At 50.5% G+C, this 15,715-nt stretch overlaps 3 protein-coding genes across 3 annotated transcripts; 1 reads left to right on the top strand and 2 right to left on the bottom strand.

Annotated features, from left to right (window-relative positions):
* Nucleotides 1–5,469: 5,469 nt before the first annotated feature.
* Nucleotides 5,470–6,602, top strand: APUU_40943A (putative C2H2 finger domain protein; the record flags this gene model as incomplete). Its single annotated transcript, XM_041704071.1, has 4 exons — nucleotides 5,470–5,523; nucleotides 5,583–5,774; nucleotides 5,829–5,908; nucleotides 5,963–6,602. The coding sequence occupies 4 exons, from the start codon at nucleotides 5,470–5,472 to the stop codon at nucleotides 6,600–6,602; spliced, it is 966 nt and encodes a 321-aa protein (XP_041556693.1).
* A 5,510-nt stretch (nucleotides 6,603–12,112) lies between these two features.
* APUU_40942S (sucrase/ferredoxin-like domain-containing protein) lies at nucleotides 12,113–13,345 on the bottom strand (the record flags this gene model as incomplete). Its single annotated transcript, XM_041704070.1, has 2 exons — nucleotides 12,113–12,832; nucleotides 12,956–13,345. 2 exons carry the CDS (start codon nucleotides 13,343–13,345, stop codon nucleotides 12,113–12,115), a joined length of 1,110 nt encoding a protein of 369 aa, XP_041556692.1.
* Nucleotides 13,346–14,107: 762 nt separating this feature from the next.
* On the bottom strand, nucleotides 14,108–15,684 carry APUU_40941S (DUF3429 domain-containing protein; the record flags this gene model as incomplete). The annotated part of the gene is made up of 5 exons (XM_041704069.1): nucleotides 14,108–14,536; nucleotides 14,623–14,847; nucleotides 14,949–14,993; nucleotides 15,058–15,292; nucleotides 15,428–15,684. 5 exons carry the CDS (start codon nucleotides 15,682–15,684, stop codon nucleotides 14,108–14,110), a joined length of 1,191 nt encoding a protein of 396 aa, XP_041556691.1.
* Nucleotides 15,685–15,715: the final 31 nt, after the last annotated feature.

The following is a 15,715-nucleotide window of genomic DNA, read 5'->3' as shown; positions in this document are numbered from 1 at the left end:
TCGTTGGTTCTCCCAGCGCACTGCTGTCACCATCGCTAGTTCCGATGAGCCCATGACTAGCTTCTCGTCTTTAATCAGCCAAGGAGCTGGAATTCTCAGCGGCGATTTGGAGATTTGGAATGTCTATTGAACTAACGAATGACGCAGGTTGCGCGTGATATTTCTGATAATGCGACAAGATGAGAAGAGAAGATGGAGGGATGCCGCATCGAAGGATTCCTAACATACGTATGTCTTCAGCACCTGCCGTCATCCACCCCAAGCGAAGGAGGAAGATGACCTTGCGAGGAATACGAACGACACCGTCAATTAGAGTTGGCGCATGATTCTTTCAGCCCTGGAGGTCTTGGACTTCCCAGTTCCCACCAAGGAGCTAAACGACAGGGCCAATGACCAGGTAGCTGGGATCGAGTCTATCACATTGAATGAACTTAATCGTGGTCCACTCATATCACATAATTAGCTCACGGCCCTCTTGGATCTTCGTTTGTATACTCCTAGATTCCAGGAAACATTGTTTCTTCTTCGGATGAATCTCGGGGTAAATGCAAGCCCGAATGGGCTACCGTATACGGTACATACAGTAGTGATGGGAGGTACTTGGTTGGCCACTGCAAAGTACTTCTGTATAGCTTCAAACCCCGAAGATCACATCAGATACCTAACTGAACCGGCAATTTGTGGCATCGACTGCGCCAAATAGACGGGATTTTCCAACGGTAGCAACGACCGCTCATTTGTCAATGGCAGGCCTCGCACCCCAAGAGTTTCAAATAGACGCATGTGCCAATGGTGATGCAGACGGTGTGGCACAGGGCGAGATCGTCTGCCTTTCTGGCTTCCTTCTGTAGAACCAGCGCTGTTATTGTTGGGGGCGCTGGAACTATGCCGGAATTAACCCATAATCCGTTTTTTTATTCTTCATATCGAGCGATATTTGTAAATGTTTGTTGAAAATAGTTATGCTATTGCTTACTGCTACGTAACTACTCGGTTGTTTGCGGTTAACATGCGTTGAGTTTGAGCTCAGTGCTATACGCATACATTGGATAGTTGTAGAAAAACCACAGCATTTTGAATTCAAGCTAAAAATCCCATCACCGATCGCCACTGGCCCATGAGCCACTTTCACGTCTTCCATGTGGCAATAATGAGGAGTTGGAATGAAGTTCGTGGCTTCAAAGGGCTTGAGCACCCACGTTGGCAGTCCAAATGACCCTCCGCTCGTCCGCCGCCCTGCGAACATCGAAAGGCTGATCAAGAGAGTTCTGCGTTTCCTGTTTTGCAAGCGCCTATTTTCTTATTTGTCTGCTGATCTTTATCCTTGAGCCTCTCCACCAAGCGCAACAGGAAGGACTGGGGAGGGTGTCAGACGGGGTTGGTAAGATGGTGACGAATAATGGATACTGTCGCCAACTACTCATCAACGATGTTCTCCGTACTCGCAACAAGGTCCTGAACAGGAATTGGGTTCAGGACTCCAGCTTTGGGGATGATGATGATCGAGTCTTTTCCCTCTGTTGCCTCTTATTCGTGTATCGACTGGTCTCCTTCCCAACCGATCCTATGCGGAGGTCTCCACATAGAACTTAATGTAGTACTCCTGAGTCCTGTGCTGCGTACTAGGAGATGTTTCTTCATGGATCCCTTGGAGCTGGATCTCCCATCACGCAGCCACAAATCAGATCAAGCGGATAATGATTGAGGTAAATCCATCACATGGCTGAACGAGGATCATTGCTTGGCCGATTCGTTGTCTCGTCCTCGGCATTAGCAGTTGACTTCTGGGGTTCTGCTTTCTAACTTCTGGATTCCTGATCTATCAGACTCAGAATCCGAACTATCCGCCCTTATCTGAGGCGGACTTCGTGATTTGGGTCAAGACTCCATAACCAACAAGGCGAGAGTGTGAAAGTCTGCAATGTTCACGCTCTGAATGGCCGGCGGATATACCCGCTGTCCCACAGACTCCGTTGATAAGTCTCCATCCAAGACAGCAGGGCTAAATCCGTACTAAATCGGTGAGGTCCGGAATAATACACTGAATGAGAGGTAATTTGGCTGATCGCCGATGAGTGCGGCTTTTATTTTTCGTTCACCGCCAAGAAATATTGAGATCGACGGGTTGGCAACATCCCCGGTGAGTGACAGGAATAGTACTACTACTTAAAACACGTCGAGACTTGCAAGACACGCTTCACGGTGGCTCGTAGGATTCTGCAGGCAGCATGCCGCGCTGACGATGATCACTTTGGGTGATGGATGCGTGATAATGTGGATGACTGGAGTTCTGGGTCCAGGTGGCTCAGACTTGAACCGGTGATCAGTGTGAGCTTGTTCCAAATGATTACGATAATCTTATTATTAAGTATCTAGTGCATCCAGCTGATGGGGGAGGATCCCGAGATTGCGTGGCGATCGAGGATGAGGGTACTTTCATAGAAGTGTCCGAGACTCCGACTTTCGCTCGCAGCAGCATTGAAACTTGATAGCAGATGCGATTCGAAACACAGCCACGTGGAGATTAATCTCTAGGGGCCGTCTGCCACTGTTATTCCGTCAGACATGGGGCTGGGCCTAGTCTTTCATTTTTGGGTCTCAAATCGGAGAGACGTGTTGGAAGTTTAAATTCTATCTCGGAGTCCACTTGCAACAATCGCATCCGAAACGGCGGATGCCATTGTCCGGTAGATGGTTCACATATCAATTACCGTGTATATCGGAGCTCGCCTCTGATGTATCGGGCTCGGCAGCCTGAGTTGAAACCTGCAAGAGAATAATGTTCAGTTATCAACCTCCCGTATTAATACTGCGGCTGTTCTCGGTACCAAGAATAGAAGGCCGGAGAGAACGACCGTGGCTGCTTTGGAGTAGTACAGCTTATCAGTCACAACTAATTATACCGTCGTTAATTCCAGTCGTCAAGGCAGATGTTCAGTAACTCGAACGGTAGCGGGCCCTCATATGGCTCTAGACCTCTGAGACTTGATGGCTTGGAGATCCCTGTTCTTTCGAGACGTTAGGTTCCTGGCCTATAAGCGGAGCGAAAAGGCCTTGATAGCTGGCAGGGTTACAGGACCCTGATTTCCTAGCCAACAATGGGCAGCCAGTAATCGCCCGGAGCGAAGGGGGAGGCAACCCGTTTGACTGTGGCTCTAGTGTTGCATTCCCGAAAGGTCAAAATGTGGGAGTTGCATGAGCGCGACGAGTCTTGACTTTTGTTTGCTTCTTGTGCATCACTTAGGCTGCATCCTCCTCTCCCGAGGATTTGGAAAGTTTGACTCCTTACTTTTTCTGTTTTTGTCTCCTTTCTTTCATTCCCATTGTGTGGAGTCGTCGCCTTTGTTTGGAACCATCTCAGCGGTGTCGATGATCGTCCATAGCCAGACTCAGGCTGCGATGCTCCTGTCATGTCATGAAACTCTAATCTGGCCACCGGCTGTCACACTATCCGGGTCTTCGTCCCGGGAATGGCTCAATGAGACGTGGGCGTCTCGATAAAACATAAAACAACACACACCATCTGCGCGTAATTTTGCCGAGTCGCAAAAAATACTGACGGATTTGCTGCCAGCCAGTTTCCAACCAAGCCTGCGCAGTGTCACGGCGGTCGAGGCTAAACTGTCCCCGGACGAGAGACCTTGAGCCTAGGATGTCCAACTGGCGCCAGGCCTCCAGCCTCGGGTTCAGCCGCCGCTGATTGGGCTGGACAAGACAAGAAGACTCAGTGAAGTTTGGCCAGGCACTGCAGGAGGGTGGGGATTTGGTGTCCCCCTCCTGGCGCCGTCGCGGGCAGTGACTGGTGGAAGGCGGGACCTCGTTCAATAATGCTCGCGGTGCTAGTCTTGCTTGGGAGACCGAGAGGAGAATGGGTGGTACAACTCTCGGCCTCTCCCTTAGACTTTCCGTCTACCCCGGGCACGTCCCACTGGAACCAAACTGGAACCCAGGCCCAGCTGTCAGTTTGAGAGATAGCGTTTATTAGTCTCCCGGTTCCAATATGGGTCAACCTGTACCTAGCGTCTGCCTGCCAGCGCTAATCGTCCGACTTGGCTAATAACATTCGTCGCTCTTTCCTGGTGGGAGTGAGTGCCACTACTGGTCACTGAGTGGCCACTGGGCGTGCCCCCTCTCTCGCGCAGCGCCGCAGACTCGCCTGCTCAGGAGTTTCCAACTTTCCAATAATAATAATAATAATAATAATAATAATACTAATAATACTAATAAATCGACGGCCTCTTTGCCCAACAATTATTAATAAGTATATTTCGCCTTCTCTGTTTTTGCTCTTTCCTCTGTACCAAGTATTACTCGATTACTCGGTAAATTACGCCGCTCGATGATACGGTTCCAGTTTCCCAAGCTTCAAGTTCCTCTCAGTCTCTGGTCTCATTTCTTTTTCCCTCTTTTCTCCACTCAACTCTGGACTCTGGAGTAGCCAAGGGACGAGATAATCCCAGGGTCATCCAGGGCTAACCGGCCTGGGCGATTATTCTGGCCTGAGGATCCTCTCCCAAGTCGCAAGTAAAAGTCGCAGCTCTCCCGTCACTCGTCTGGTCTGGTCCTGCCTGCCAGTTACTTAAAGCGCGAGGATACTAAGGTACTTCCTCCTCAGTGCTGCCTGAAAATACACGGCATATGCTTTTTTCCCTTTAGAAGCAAAGACCGAGAGAGAGCTCCCCTAGCACTCTCCAGAGAGTCACTCCGCATTTTTTCCCTCACGCTGATCGTCCTCTCGCCTCTATTTATACTGTTGCCCTCATCTCCTCGGCTCCTCCCCCCACCCCAATCCGTCCTTTGCTCTGTCGTATCACCGCGCTCGAGTTGCAACCTTTCGCAGCTTACTATATATATTACCCTGTATTATTCTCCCTGTTATTCTATTATTACCCATCCTATGGTCCCCTGTCTGCTCGCGAGTACCGGCCAGCTTGATATATTATGCTCCAGCCTCAAAGTCAGCACCAGCACCGTGACTTGACCCCCCGTCGATTCATCATTCCTCGAATTTTGCCGGTCATTTCGTCTTTCTGTCCAGACCCTCCTAACGCCGCATCCTGGGCTTAAGTTTCCTTTGATAACCTTGTCCTTGTCACCTTTCCCGATCCTTTTTGTGATTCCTTTTTCCTGTGGCTTTCTCTCTTTTCTCTCTCTTATCGACCCTCCGTCGCTTCCCCATCCCAACGCTCATCCGACCCTCTCTATTTCTCTCTCTTGTCTCCCTCTACCGCCGCCATTGACTTGGCCACTCGAATGCTTCCCCCCCTCGTAACTTTTTGCCTCTTTTATTTTAATTCCTGCCACCTGCTCTACCGACCTTGAATTATTCCGATTCCTGTATTCCATCCTCTGGACCATCGTCTTCGCTTCCTCAATTCGGTCCATCCCATCGTCGCTATCTGAGCGCCATCCCCACACTTTTGCACTTCCCGATCTTCACTCCTCCCGCTGTCTCTTATCGTTCCCGCCATGGCACCTGGCAGCGGACGCGATTTCAACTGTTCCTGGGATCATTGTGGAAAGGTAATGGACTCTCCATCCTTCCGCTCTATTTGCCATCCTTTTTATTAACAGAACCCAAGTCTTTTAATCGCAAGTCAGACCTCTGCAGGCACTATCGAATACATACCAACGAGCGACCGTACCAGTGTAACTTCAGAGACTGCCATAAGAGTTTCATCCAAAGAAGTGCGCTGACTGTGCATTCCCGGACACATACGGGAGAGAAACCTCATGTTTGCGACCATGAAGGGTGCCACAAGGCCTTTTCCGATGTATGACCCCCACATTCCGACTATCTTTAAAGGCCATTGCTGAATTCCTTCCAGTCCTCGAGTCTAGCCCGCCATCGCAGGATTCATACGGGGAAACGTCCTTATATATGCCAGGAACCGGCATGCGAACGAAGGTAAGATTGGGAATTATACCACTCAAAATTCACTAGCTAATCTGGATGGCGAAGCTTCTGTCGCAAAACCACCCTCACAAAGCACCAGCACCGCTCCCACCCACCTGGATCACTGGCTCGAACGCCGTCAGAAGACGCAGTTTCTGAACACTCATATCCTACTCCCGTTACGAGCTCGCATCCGAACGAACAATATCTTCTTACTCAACAAGCTTACTACCCCAACGCCCCCACACCTACCCACGAATTCTATCCCCACCAGAACTTACCCATGCGCCCTGTTACGATGCAAGAACAGCCGCCGATTGCGACACATAGCATCCCGGTAACCTCATCCGTTGAGGTCCACCATGCGCAGCAATTTATTCACATGATCCAACAACAGCAGCAACAACAGCAACAGCATCAGCATCAGCATCAGCATCATCACCACCACCACCACCAACAGCAGCAGCAACAGCATCACCAGGGATATGACCCACACCGTATGGGATTTGTACCAGTTGAATACCAGCAACCTGTTTACACATCGCCGCCGGTGGAGAGCCAGCAACCTGTTTACGCATCGCCGCCGGTGGAGAGCCAGCCATATATTCCCCCATACGCATCTTCTCTCGAATGTAAACCTCCTGCTATGAGACTGTTGGATCAACCAGAGGGAACGGATTTTGCGTTCCTTGGAACGGGTTGTTAGAAGTGATCGGATCGGCCCACACCACCGGAACCAGGCCAGCGTTGAGGGGGAAGGGGGAAGGGGAGGAACTCGAAAGTTCCTTGGAGCTACGGATTAGTACTACGTGCTACGCTGTCACGAATGTTTTCTACCAGCATGAAACTGCCGAATTGTTTGTTTCTTTTGACTATACCTGTCCTTTCTGAGCCGCCAGCTGTTTATAATCCGAGCCTCTCGATATCACCTGTCTTGTTTATCTGCTTGCGCTAATTGGATGGTTTGTGTTTAAAAGGCAGTGGAGAGGCGTTTTGTCACACAACGTTTGATACCATATATTATTTTTTACAGTTGACTGAATTTTGCCCCACTTTTGAATATTTCGCATACTCTGCTCTACCATTTTCGGCCGAAACCGGGGTATCGAGATCACGTCGAGTTGAAGTGGCTGCGACACCAAACACCAAATGATTAATATGGAATGTATCGAGAGTGAACGTGAGGGTCATTGGCGGATCTGGTATAGTCAACGTGTGGCGCGGCTATATCAAGCACAGACGGCGATCACACACCCACCGCTGAAGGCAGCCAATCCCAGTCTCATACCAATTTCACCTCACTTGACACCTTCAAATACCATATTACCCAGCCAAACCAGTAAACTATCAGTGGTACCTATGTACTTACAACAGTACTTATGGAAGGCCGATCATGTCAAGAACAAGGACTCCGGTATCCATATACATAATAATGCGTTCCTTTTCTCCATATTTTAAACCACGTTATTCTAATTGTTTAATAATGAAAACAATAATAATCCCAGAATAGCTCCAACAGGACCAACACCAATGCCATCCTCGTGTATGACGTCAGCCAAGGATCGACAAGCTGTGGGAACAGTTTGGGGAGCTCCACTTCTCCTGACGGTGCCAGTCAAGTTTCAACCAAACAAACACGAGGCTGGAAGTGGACAGTGGAGGCCCATTATTATTAGTGAACTATTATTTCCACACCAAACCCGGATGGACCCAGCAAGACATTAGGGACTAGAGAGTGGGAGAGCGAGAAACCCAGAGAGAGTGGGATAGAGAGCCGGGATCTAACTCAAGAAACAAAACAGCCAAACCTAGCACGTTGTACTTGGCTGGAGACAGATCGTTTCGGAGCGCTGCCTCCTACCCGAAACATACAACCCAAGTAGAATTTACTTACCTTGCCCTCCACACTCAACAATGTGCCACAGGCCCCATCCCATGTACAAATATGTACATGAAGTGTGGTAGATTCAACAGTGCCGCGCGGCCGCGCCCTTACGAATGTGGCGTGCAATCGGCCGTACCTCGTTGCTCCATGTGAGCAAGAACAAACGCCTTGCGATTGAATTTAGATATCAGTAAGGCGTCAACATATGTAAGATGACTGCGGCAATGCGGTCCAACAGGAATGCGCATTGCGCAGTTGGTAAGGCAGTGATCAAGTGCTGGTTGGTTGGGAGAGGAGGCTAGGAGCCAGCAGGAAGCAACCAGGCAGGTCGGGAAGCTCTTCAGTTTCGTCAATCAGCGCGTCTATGGATGAAGATTCCGGGGAAGCACCAGCCACTCAGGATTGAAGGTGGCCGTGTTGCAGGACAGGAATCCCACCACAAGCTGCCAAGAACCCAAGGTTGGGTTATGTAGGTAGGTGTCAGCGATCATCGATGTCTGGACTGGCCTTCCTGCGAGGCTACGAGGCTACAAGTCCGATTCCTTTCTGCCTTGGGCGTCGATAATAATATCCGCCCCCATGGGTGGACACTGGACACTGTTTGCACACCGGAACCAAATTGGCTCCAGCTCCTAAATGTGGGTCACTTCACCTGCAGCAGTCTCGCCCATCTGCGTGATCTCTCTCTCTCTCTCTCTCTCTGTCTGTCTCTCAGGATTCAGGAATCAGGATGCATTCCAAAATCAAGGCAGAGACAACAGCCAAGACAGCTGTAACCTATTGGAAAGCTGGAAACATATCTGATTCTGAGATGCCTCTCTTGGCTGCTTGGCTGCGGGGCCTGGGCAGGGCAGGGAAGCACGGACCAGACTTTGGGATGAGTACAGTTCAGGTAAACGGCTTCATTTCGTTCTTTCTGACCCAGGTTGAGATGCGATACTGGGATGATCCCTGTGGTCTTTGACCTGATTGCTCCAGGCTGGGAACTTGGTGAGCTAGTCTCCTCCTCGAGTAGGCTAGATGATCGGGTTGATAAAATAATAATAAGGAGAAAAGGGACAACCCATCGTGATTAGTGGGTGGGTATTTGTTCCTGGTGAGACTTCAGTTCTATCCCTCCAGAAGTCCTACGAGGCTACCAATCAAGCCATTCTTACGTCGTGCTAACCTCGTTACAGACCATTTCCAGGAATTCAAATCCCATTCCTCATACTCCGGACCAACCCCTGCAAATTCGAAAGTCTAGACGTTACAGTTCCGCCCCCCAGGTAACCGGATTCACTCTGGCGCAGAGGGTTGTTGGTTTATACCTCAGGCACCCATTTTGATAGTGGATACGATGTACATCGACATATCTACACTACTCCCGTCATGGCAGGAGCCTAGTCTGAAATCTCGCTTTCGATCTCCTATCGGGGAGAAGTTGCGGGAGCTAACAGCCGCTATCCAAGCTTTAACTTTGCTAAGGCCAGCCCGCGGCGTCAAATGACAGGGAACCTTGTCGCAGTTCCACAGCTGGAGACTACTTTCCATTTCTAGCACAAGTTTCAATGGGACCACTCCTACCCAGAGTGGTTTATACATAATAAAACTTCGCCTCCGAGAACGGGGAATGATGATGGACATCTATCTTCGTATTCAAACTCACGTGCTTGTCTCGAATCTCGGCGCCACTTGCCTCCTGCATGTTTTGGGGGGAGGAATTCTACTATCTGTATCCAGACTCGAGGACTTTTATCCGGCCCTCCAGGTGGGGTGACGTTTTCTGAGCCCCGATTCTTAGTGATCAGGGACGGTTTAAACGAGATGGGTTATGCGGGGTTAAAGTTGCTCTCGGACTCCCTGATCGAGATATAGGAAGCCTAAAGAACCGTCCATAGATGGAAGGACAACATTTCCGGTGTTTCATGACAGGGTATACGCCGCAAGGGGGACATACCTTGCAGACGACGGAGCGAGGCAGCCTGGCAGACGGCAGACAGACAAGGAGACTGAACAATCCTTGAAATTAAGATGCGCCTTGCATGAACTTCTGGTACGTACTTCCTGCTGTGCTTTGCAGTCTACTCACACGAGTGGTCGGATAGCTATCAGACATACTTCGCCGCTAAGGTACAGTGACTGCGGTCATTCTGTTTGAGTTTTAATTGGCAGCTCCTCATGGGATCGATCTTCCGGCCACGTTGACTTGGGTCCCCAACTCCCCGCATCGCTAGTAGCTGATCCCGATTTCCTTGATGACGACTGGGTGATTCCGATCGTCTGGACTCCTTCGCTGGTTGTGACGACGGTCAAGTTCCCAAGGTAAGCGCCGCGTAAGTCGCAACTTGGACTAGTTAGTTACTGCAAATTGCTGTTATTTCGATACCCTGTTATGGAGAATCTCGGACGATGGGATCTGAGGTGCTCGTGGGGCTAGGAAATTAGCACCTGTGGCTAGTTAGCTCCATACGTACTGACAAGTGACAAGCGACTGACAGCAACTCTCCCAGTAGGATTATCAAATAATCTCACCGGGTCCACTGGAGGATGGAATGGGAAGGCTCAACGAAACCTAGACAGACACCGAGTAAACCGTAAAAGACAACTACCAGTTCAAGTATAGGATCTACCCCGGCCAGTGGCCTGGGTTTCTGGACCCGATAATTGTGCGAGGGGAGAATGGAGATGAAGAGTGCGAGATTGGAAAGCGTAGGAGGGCCTCGGCTTCTCCAAGGTTGGATAATACTGATGGAACCAGACAAGGCGATGGTACATCGTGCAGGTAGCCAAACTCTCTTGCCATTCCAACAACAGAATTCAGGTCCATGCTTCCCGTCCCCATCGCCTTTCCCTTGGGTCACCCGCGGGAAATCCTTGGATGGGCACCTTCTAGCTCCCTCATCCTTGGCATCCTCTCTTTCACAGTTTCACTTCTCCAGCTTGCTTCTAAATCTGTCGTACAAAACCGAAGATCCGCCAAGCATACTCCGTACACCCACTCACTGCAGCTCACTCGCTGTAAATCTCCGGCTGTCCTCCTCCGGACCATGCCCGATTGAGGCACTGGGCTCTCTTCCAACTGGCTGTCGGCTATCGCCCGTCGTCTCTCCCTGTCTCCTCAGCCCAGTTTCCAAAACACCCCACGCCCGTGGCGTCTGAATCTGTCGTCCCCCCTCTGTAACAGCCTGACAGTGACAGCAGAGCTTAACTTCAAGGTACTACTACCTAGTACATTTAGGTGTGACTGTGGCGCCGTCGAAACTCTCTCGGCTCTCTTACCCACCCAGCGCGATCGTAAACTAAAGTTTATGCTTTGTTAGCCGATGACCGCCCCAGTCGTCATATTGCAGGTTTCCTGTTTCTCCTCGGAGGTTGGAGCATGTGCTAGCGGTCTAGCTGGACTGCTGGAGCCTGCCCGGCACTGCTTGGTGCTACTGGTAGGCTAGACTAGCTCTTGGGAAGGTCCACGGCGCTTCCTTCGAGTCTGCTCCGTTATGCCCCACAGTCCACTTCGACACTTAGTATTAGTTACTAGTACAGCTTGCCAACTACCCGAGTCAGACTAGTAGGGATTACATACTCGCCCAGTCGCCCAGGATTAAGTTAAGTTACTCGGTGTATCCTTCTCATTTCGGAGGATTACTCACTATTTGAGGCTGTTTGCCGGTTTATCGAAGAATGAAACGGTATTGTACGGGTTAGAGGCCTTATGATCCATGTCTCTAAGGACTCCGCACTTCAACGGCGATGATCCTTCGGCGAAATCGTCGCATGATTGCATTCGACAACTTCGTTGAGAATATCCATCCATCAAGGGATAACCTTCCGTTTCAGCACATTCAACATCCTGGTCGAAATATGAAACGGCGAAAGTGTAGTCCAGCAACTACGCCATGGCGGATGACGAGGTCGCGATTCTTAGTGGATGCGGAGTCATACGGCTTGCTCTTGGGAACGCGAGCTACACTTGCTTCATCTGAAAACTGAAATATTCGTGATCGATGATGCAAGCGGGAAGGTAACACGCACTCCATTAGACTTTCACGGAGAATTGAGGCTGACTTGCTGGCAGCTTCTCCCAGAAACTTCAGCTATCGGATTGGTTTGTGACAGCTGGAGATAAGAAAGGAGGACGTGTCGTTGTCCGTCAATAACAGAGTTGGGACTGGGTTAACGACGACTCCATGGACCATTGGAGAGAGCCGAGCAGCTCGGCTGAGGATGGTACAACTACGCCAAGGCAGTGAGAGGTGACGGAAGGTGAGGTGGTATGCAAACCCAGTGCATTTCCAAAATTCGACAGTCACGTCGTTCTATATCTAGTTTTAGATGGCTTTTTTTATGTCTATCTACCAGCTGATCAAACCTCTTTCTCGGTCGAAACCTCCTCGAAGCTGCGTCCCTGGCTTCACGACCTTCCCCTGCAGGACGGTATACCGGATAATATTCTCACAATCTTCTGGTCTCACCCGCGCCAGCCAAATGCACTGAGAAGCGCCCTCATCCGCAGCATCTATTGAAGAGGCCTCTGCAGGTTGAGCTTCCGTAGCCTTGTACCAGTCGAAGTCTCGTCTCCGGTACACAATCACGTTCGCCGAGTATTTGTGTCCTCCGACGTGGTTGATGAAATAGACACCAACGCCTCCGGGCCGCTCATCATCCAAGTCCCGATGCAGGCCGAGCGGACGCAGGTGTCGGTCAAACTCTCGTCTCAGAAGCGGCGCAGACTGACCACACCTTGCGTCTCGTGTCCTATGCGAGCAAAGCAAAATCACCGCCGCATGCGGGCAAGGTCGTGACCGGAGAGACGTCATAATTTGCTCCTCGGTCGCCGTTCCAACGTCCTTATCCTCCTTGCTAGCCTGCCCTGGTGGCGCCCCATTCAGCGGCGTTGTCGTCGTTACAGCAGGGTCTACGAAGTTCCGAATCATGTCGGGCACGAGTTGCGGCGTAACATGGTCGATGATCGTAAAATTCGGCAGAAGGAGTACTGTGGTCGGTTGCTGACCTTTCTCATGGACGTGATATTCATCCGGAACAGGCATGTTGCTTGCCGACAATTTTAAATTCTACCCGGTCGCCCATATGCGTCATTAGCAAGCCCCTTCAACAACAACGCCGTACTACGTTGCTCGAGCGTAGAACAAACATAGCATGGAGATAGGAGCAGATACGAAACTAGAACAACTCACCCCGTTCCCCGGCAAGACCCCGCCCTTCTCAACAGCCTCCATCACACTCCCCTCCTCATCCGCGACATCTCTCACCCAGTCCGTCTTCCCTGTCGCAACAAGCAAATGCGTCGCCCACCCATTCACATGCCCATATAACTCATCTTCCTGATCCACTTCAAACTTCGCAGGGTACCGGATCGTACACGTCGCGCAATCGTGTTCGCATTCCTCGCCGTCCGTAGCCGGGTCCGTCTTGTTGAAGAGTGCTTCGGGAAGCGGCGCTTTGATGAAATCCTCGGCGCTGCTTATCGTGCGCTTCGTTTCGGGTTTTGGCGTAGAGGGCTTCGACTGCGAGGGGGAAGGGGAGGGGGTGAAGAGCGATACACCGCGGCTGATGAATGATTGCATCCTGACCGTATATATCGGGGTATGTTATAATTATATCGTCGCGTTACCCAATCACTCCCTAATTTTCTTTCCAAAACCCCCAGGAGGTATAATATTATATATATCCTCTTCGCTGGATTAAATCCGTGCTGTCGACCGAGGGGTAATTGGGGAGTTGGAGACGGTGGACAGATTTTAATAATGATTCTCGGAATGTGGAGGGTGGATGATGTGAGAATGATCGGATCTTATCAATCGCTGAACCGAAATTGGGGACTCGGCTGGCCCCGCCAAGAGAGGTTGGAGTTCGTGCCGGAACGAAACATCATTGAATCGATTAAAGGAACTTACTTCATGTCCGTGGTTTACGATTGCCGAGTTTCAGAGATTTTTTTATTTATTTGTGCGATTGTTGTTTTGGGTGATCTGGGGGGCCAACTTGATGTGCAATTCGGGTCTCATGGTTGGTTTAACGCAGTGCTCGGTAAGGGTAAGCAAATATATATTAGCTTTAAATCTTGCCGATTGCCATACCTCCCCAACATTTTCTTTACAAATCCTAGAGTCGCTGAAGTTAAAAATTATCGGATAAGTTGACAAAAGAGAACACCAGGGTTAACTGGATTGTTGATTCCGCACGTAATCTACAAGAAATTCGAGTATGACAAAAAAAAAGGAAATAGAGACATCTTTATACTGTCACACCTTGCTGCTGGTAACAACAGCCACACCACGATCTACCGAGAATTTAATCCGTCACAAACCGCTTATATACCGATAAATTTACTCAGACTCCTCTTCCTCGGAAGCAGCCTTGAGGGCAGCAGCGGCCTCCTCCTTCTCCTTCTTCTGGAGGAAGAGAAGGGCGTTGATCTTTTCGGAGATGTTGTGGTCCCTGGAGACGATACCAGAGATCTGCTCACGGCCGACGAGGGTGGCAACGATGCTGGCACCGACGATGAAGGTCAGGACGAAGCGGTACATGCTGTACCAGTGAGGAGCAAGGCCCTTGACGGAAGCCCGGGCGTCATTGTAGTAGAGGAAAGTGAAGGCAAGGAACTGGGTGATCAGGGCGTGCTCAATGGGGAGCAGCAGAGTAGGCCAGGCAACGGCGGGGGCAATGACACCAGCAGCATAGCGTCTGTAGCCGGTGCGACCACCGTAACCAGCCCACTCGAGACCCCAGTGGACGGCTCCAAGGAAAGAGAGGATCTGTATATATATCAATCAACATTTGTTTCTGGCGCTTCCACGCTTCGGCTTCAATGTTCAAGCCCGAGCTTCTTGGTTGTACTCACCACCGCGCCGTATCCAACCTGAACGGACTCGAGCATGTGAAGCGCAAGCTCGGCACTCTGGCCGGAGAAGATAAGACCATCACCGGTAGTGTTGGCGTGGTTAATCTCATACGCAAGATAGACGGTCTCTAGAGAGGTAACGAGGTATGGCACGACACCAGCAATGCCGAGGTAAAGGGCATCCTTGGGGACATCCTCAAGGCTGAAAGTCTGCTTAATAACTTTCTACACGACACCATTAACGTTAGTTTATGATACCGAGCGTCGAGAGAACAGCCAGACGTTTGCAACTGTTCAAAATGAAGCATATAGGAGCGAATACGTACAGCATCACCCTTGATACCAGCCATGACATCAACATCCTCATCGCTCTGGAACGCAACCTTGATCAGCAATTGTCCACATAATTAGACTGCCGAGCAGTAGTTCCCTCACCTTGTTAGGGGAAGTAGACGCGTATCGGACGAGAGCGGTGGTGACAGGCTTGCGAGGAGCTAGAGCAAGGCTTGACGAAACACTCGGGCGGGCGGGAGAACGAGCGGAAGATGTCAATTGAGCCTTGAACACATTGTTCACCAGCGACGAGCGGGCCACGGAGGCATTTGAGCTCGAGATGGCCCTGAGGACAGAGCGAGCAGCGGTTTGTCGGTACAGCATTGTCGTCTGGCAGCTAATTTTTCACCATAATCTTGCGTTAGCAACGGAGGATGGAAAGACCGGATAGAGCTCAGTGGGTGATCCCTCGCGCCAATTGAGCGGGGAGAAGAAGCAGTCAATCTAGAGTTGTGGTAATAAATGTGCTCACCTTGAAGCTGATGAGGATTGACTCGGAAGAGCGGAGATTTGAGACGTTGGAAGCAATCTATCCTTCGAGACCACGAATGGACGAGGTGATATTATGCAGACGTGCGGTAATGACCGGTTCGGGGAGACGAAAAGCGCCAATTCCGCAGATCTTGTCCCGGTGCCCCAGGCTATAAGGCGTTCAAAGTCAGCTGCTGTCGGAAAATTCAGGCAGCGCTCTGTCCAGCGGTTCAGCTTTCGGGAAGGCACGGCCCACATGGATGACTCAGCAACACAGGTCTGAAGCCCT

This window comes from Aspergillus puulaauensis, chromosome 4, assembly GCF_016861865.1.
Source record: "Aspergillus puulaauensis MK2 DNA, chromosome 4, nearly complete sequence".
Taxonomy (NCBI): Eukaryota; Fungi; Ascomycota; class Eurotiomycetes; order Eurotiales; family Aspergillaceae; genus Aspergillus; species Aspergillus puulaauensis.
The sequence above is the reverse complement of the archived record's forward strand: the minus strand, read 5'-3'. Positions and strand labels throughout refer to the sequence as shown.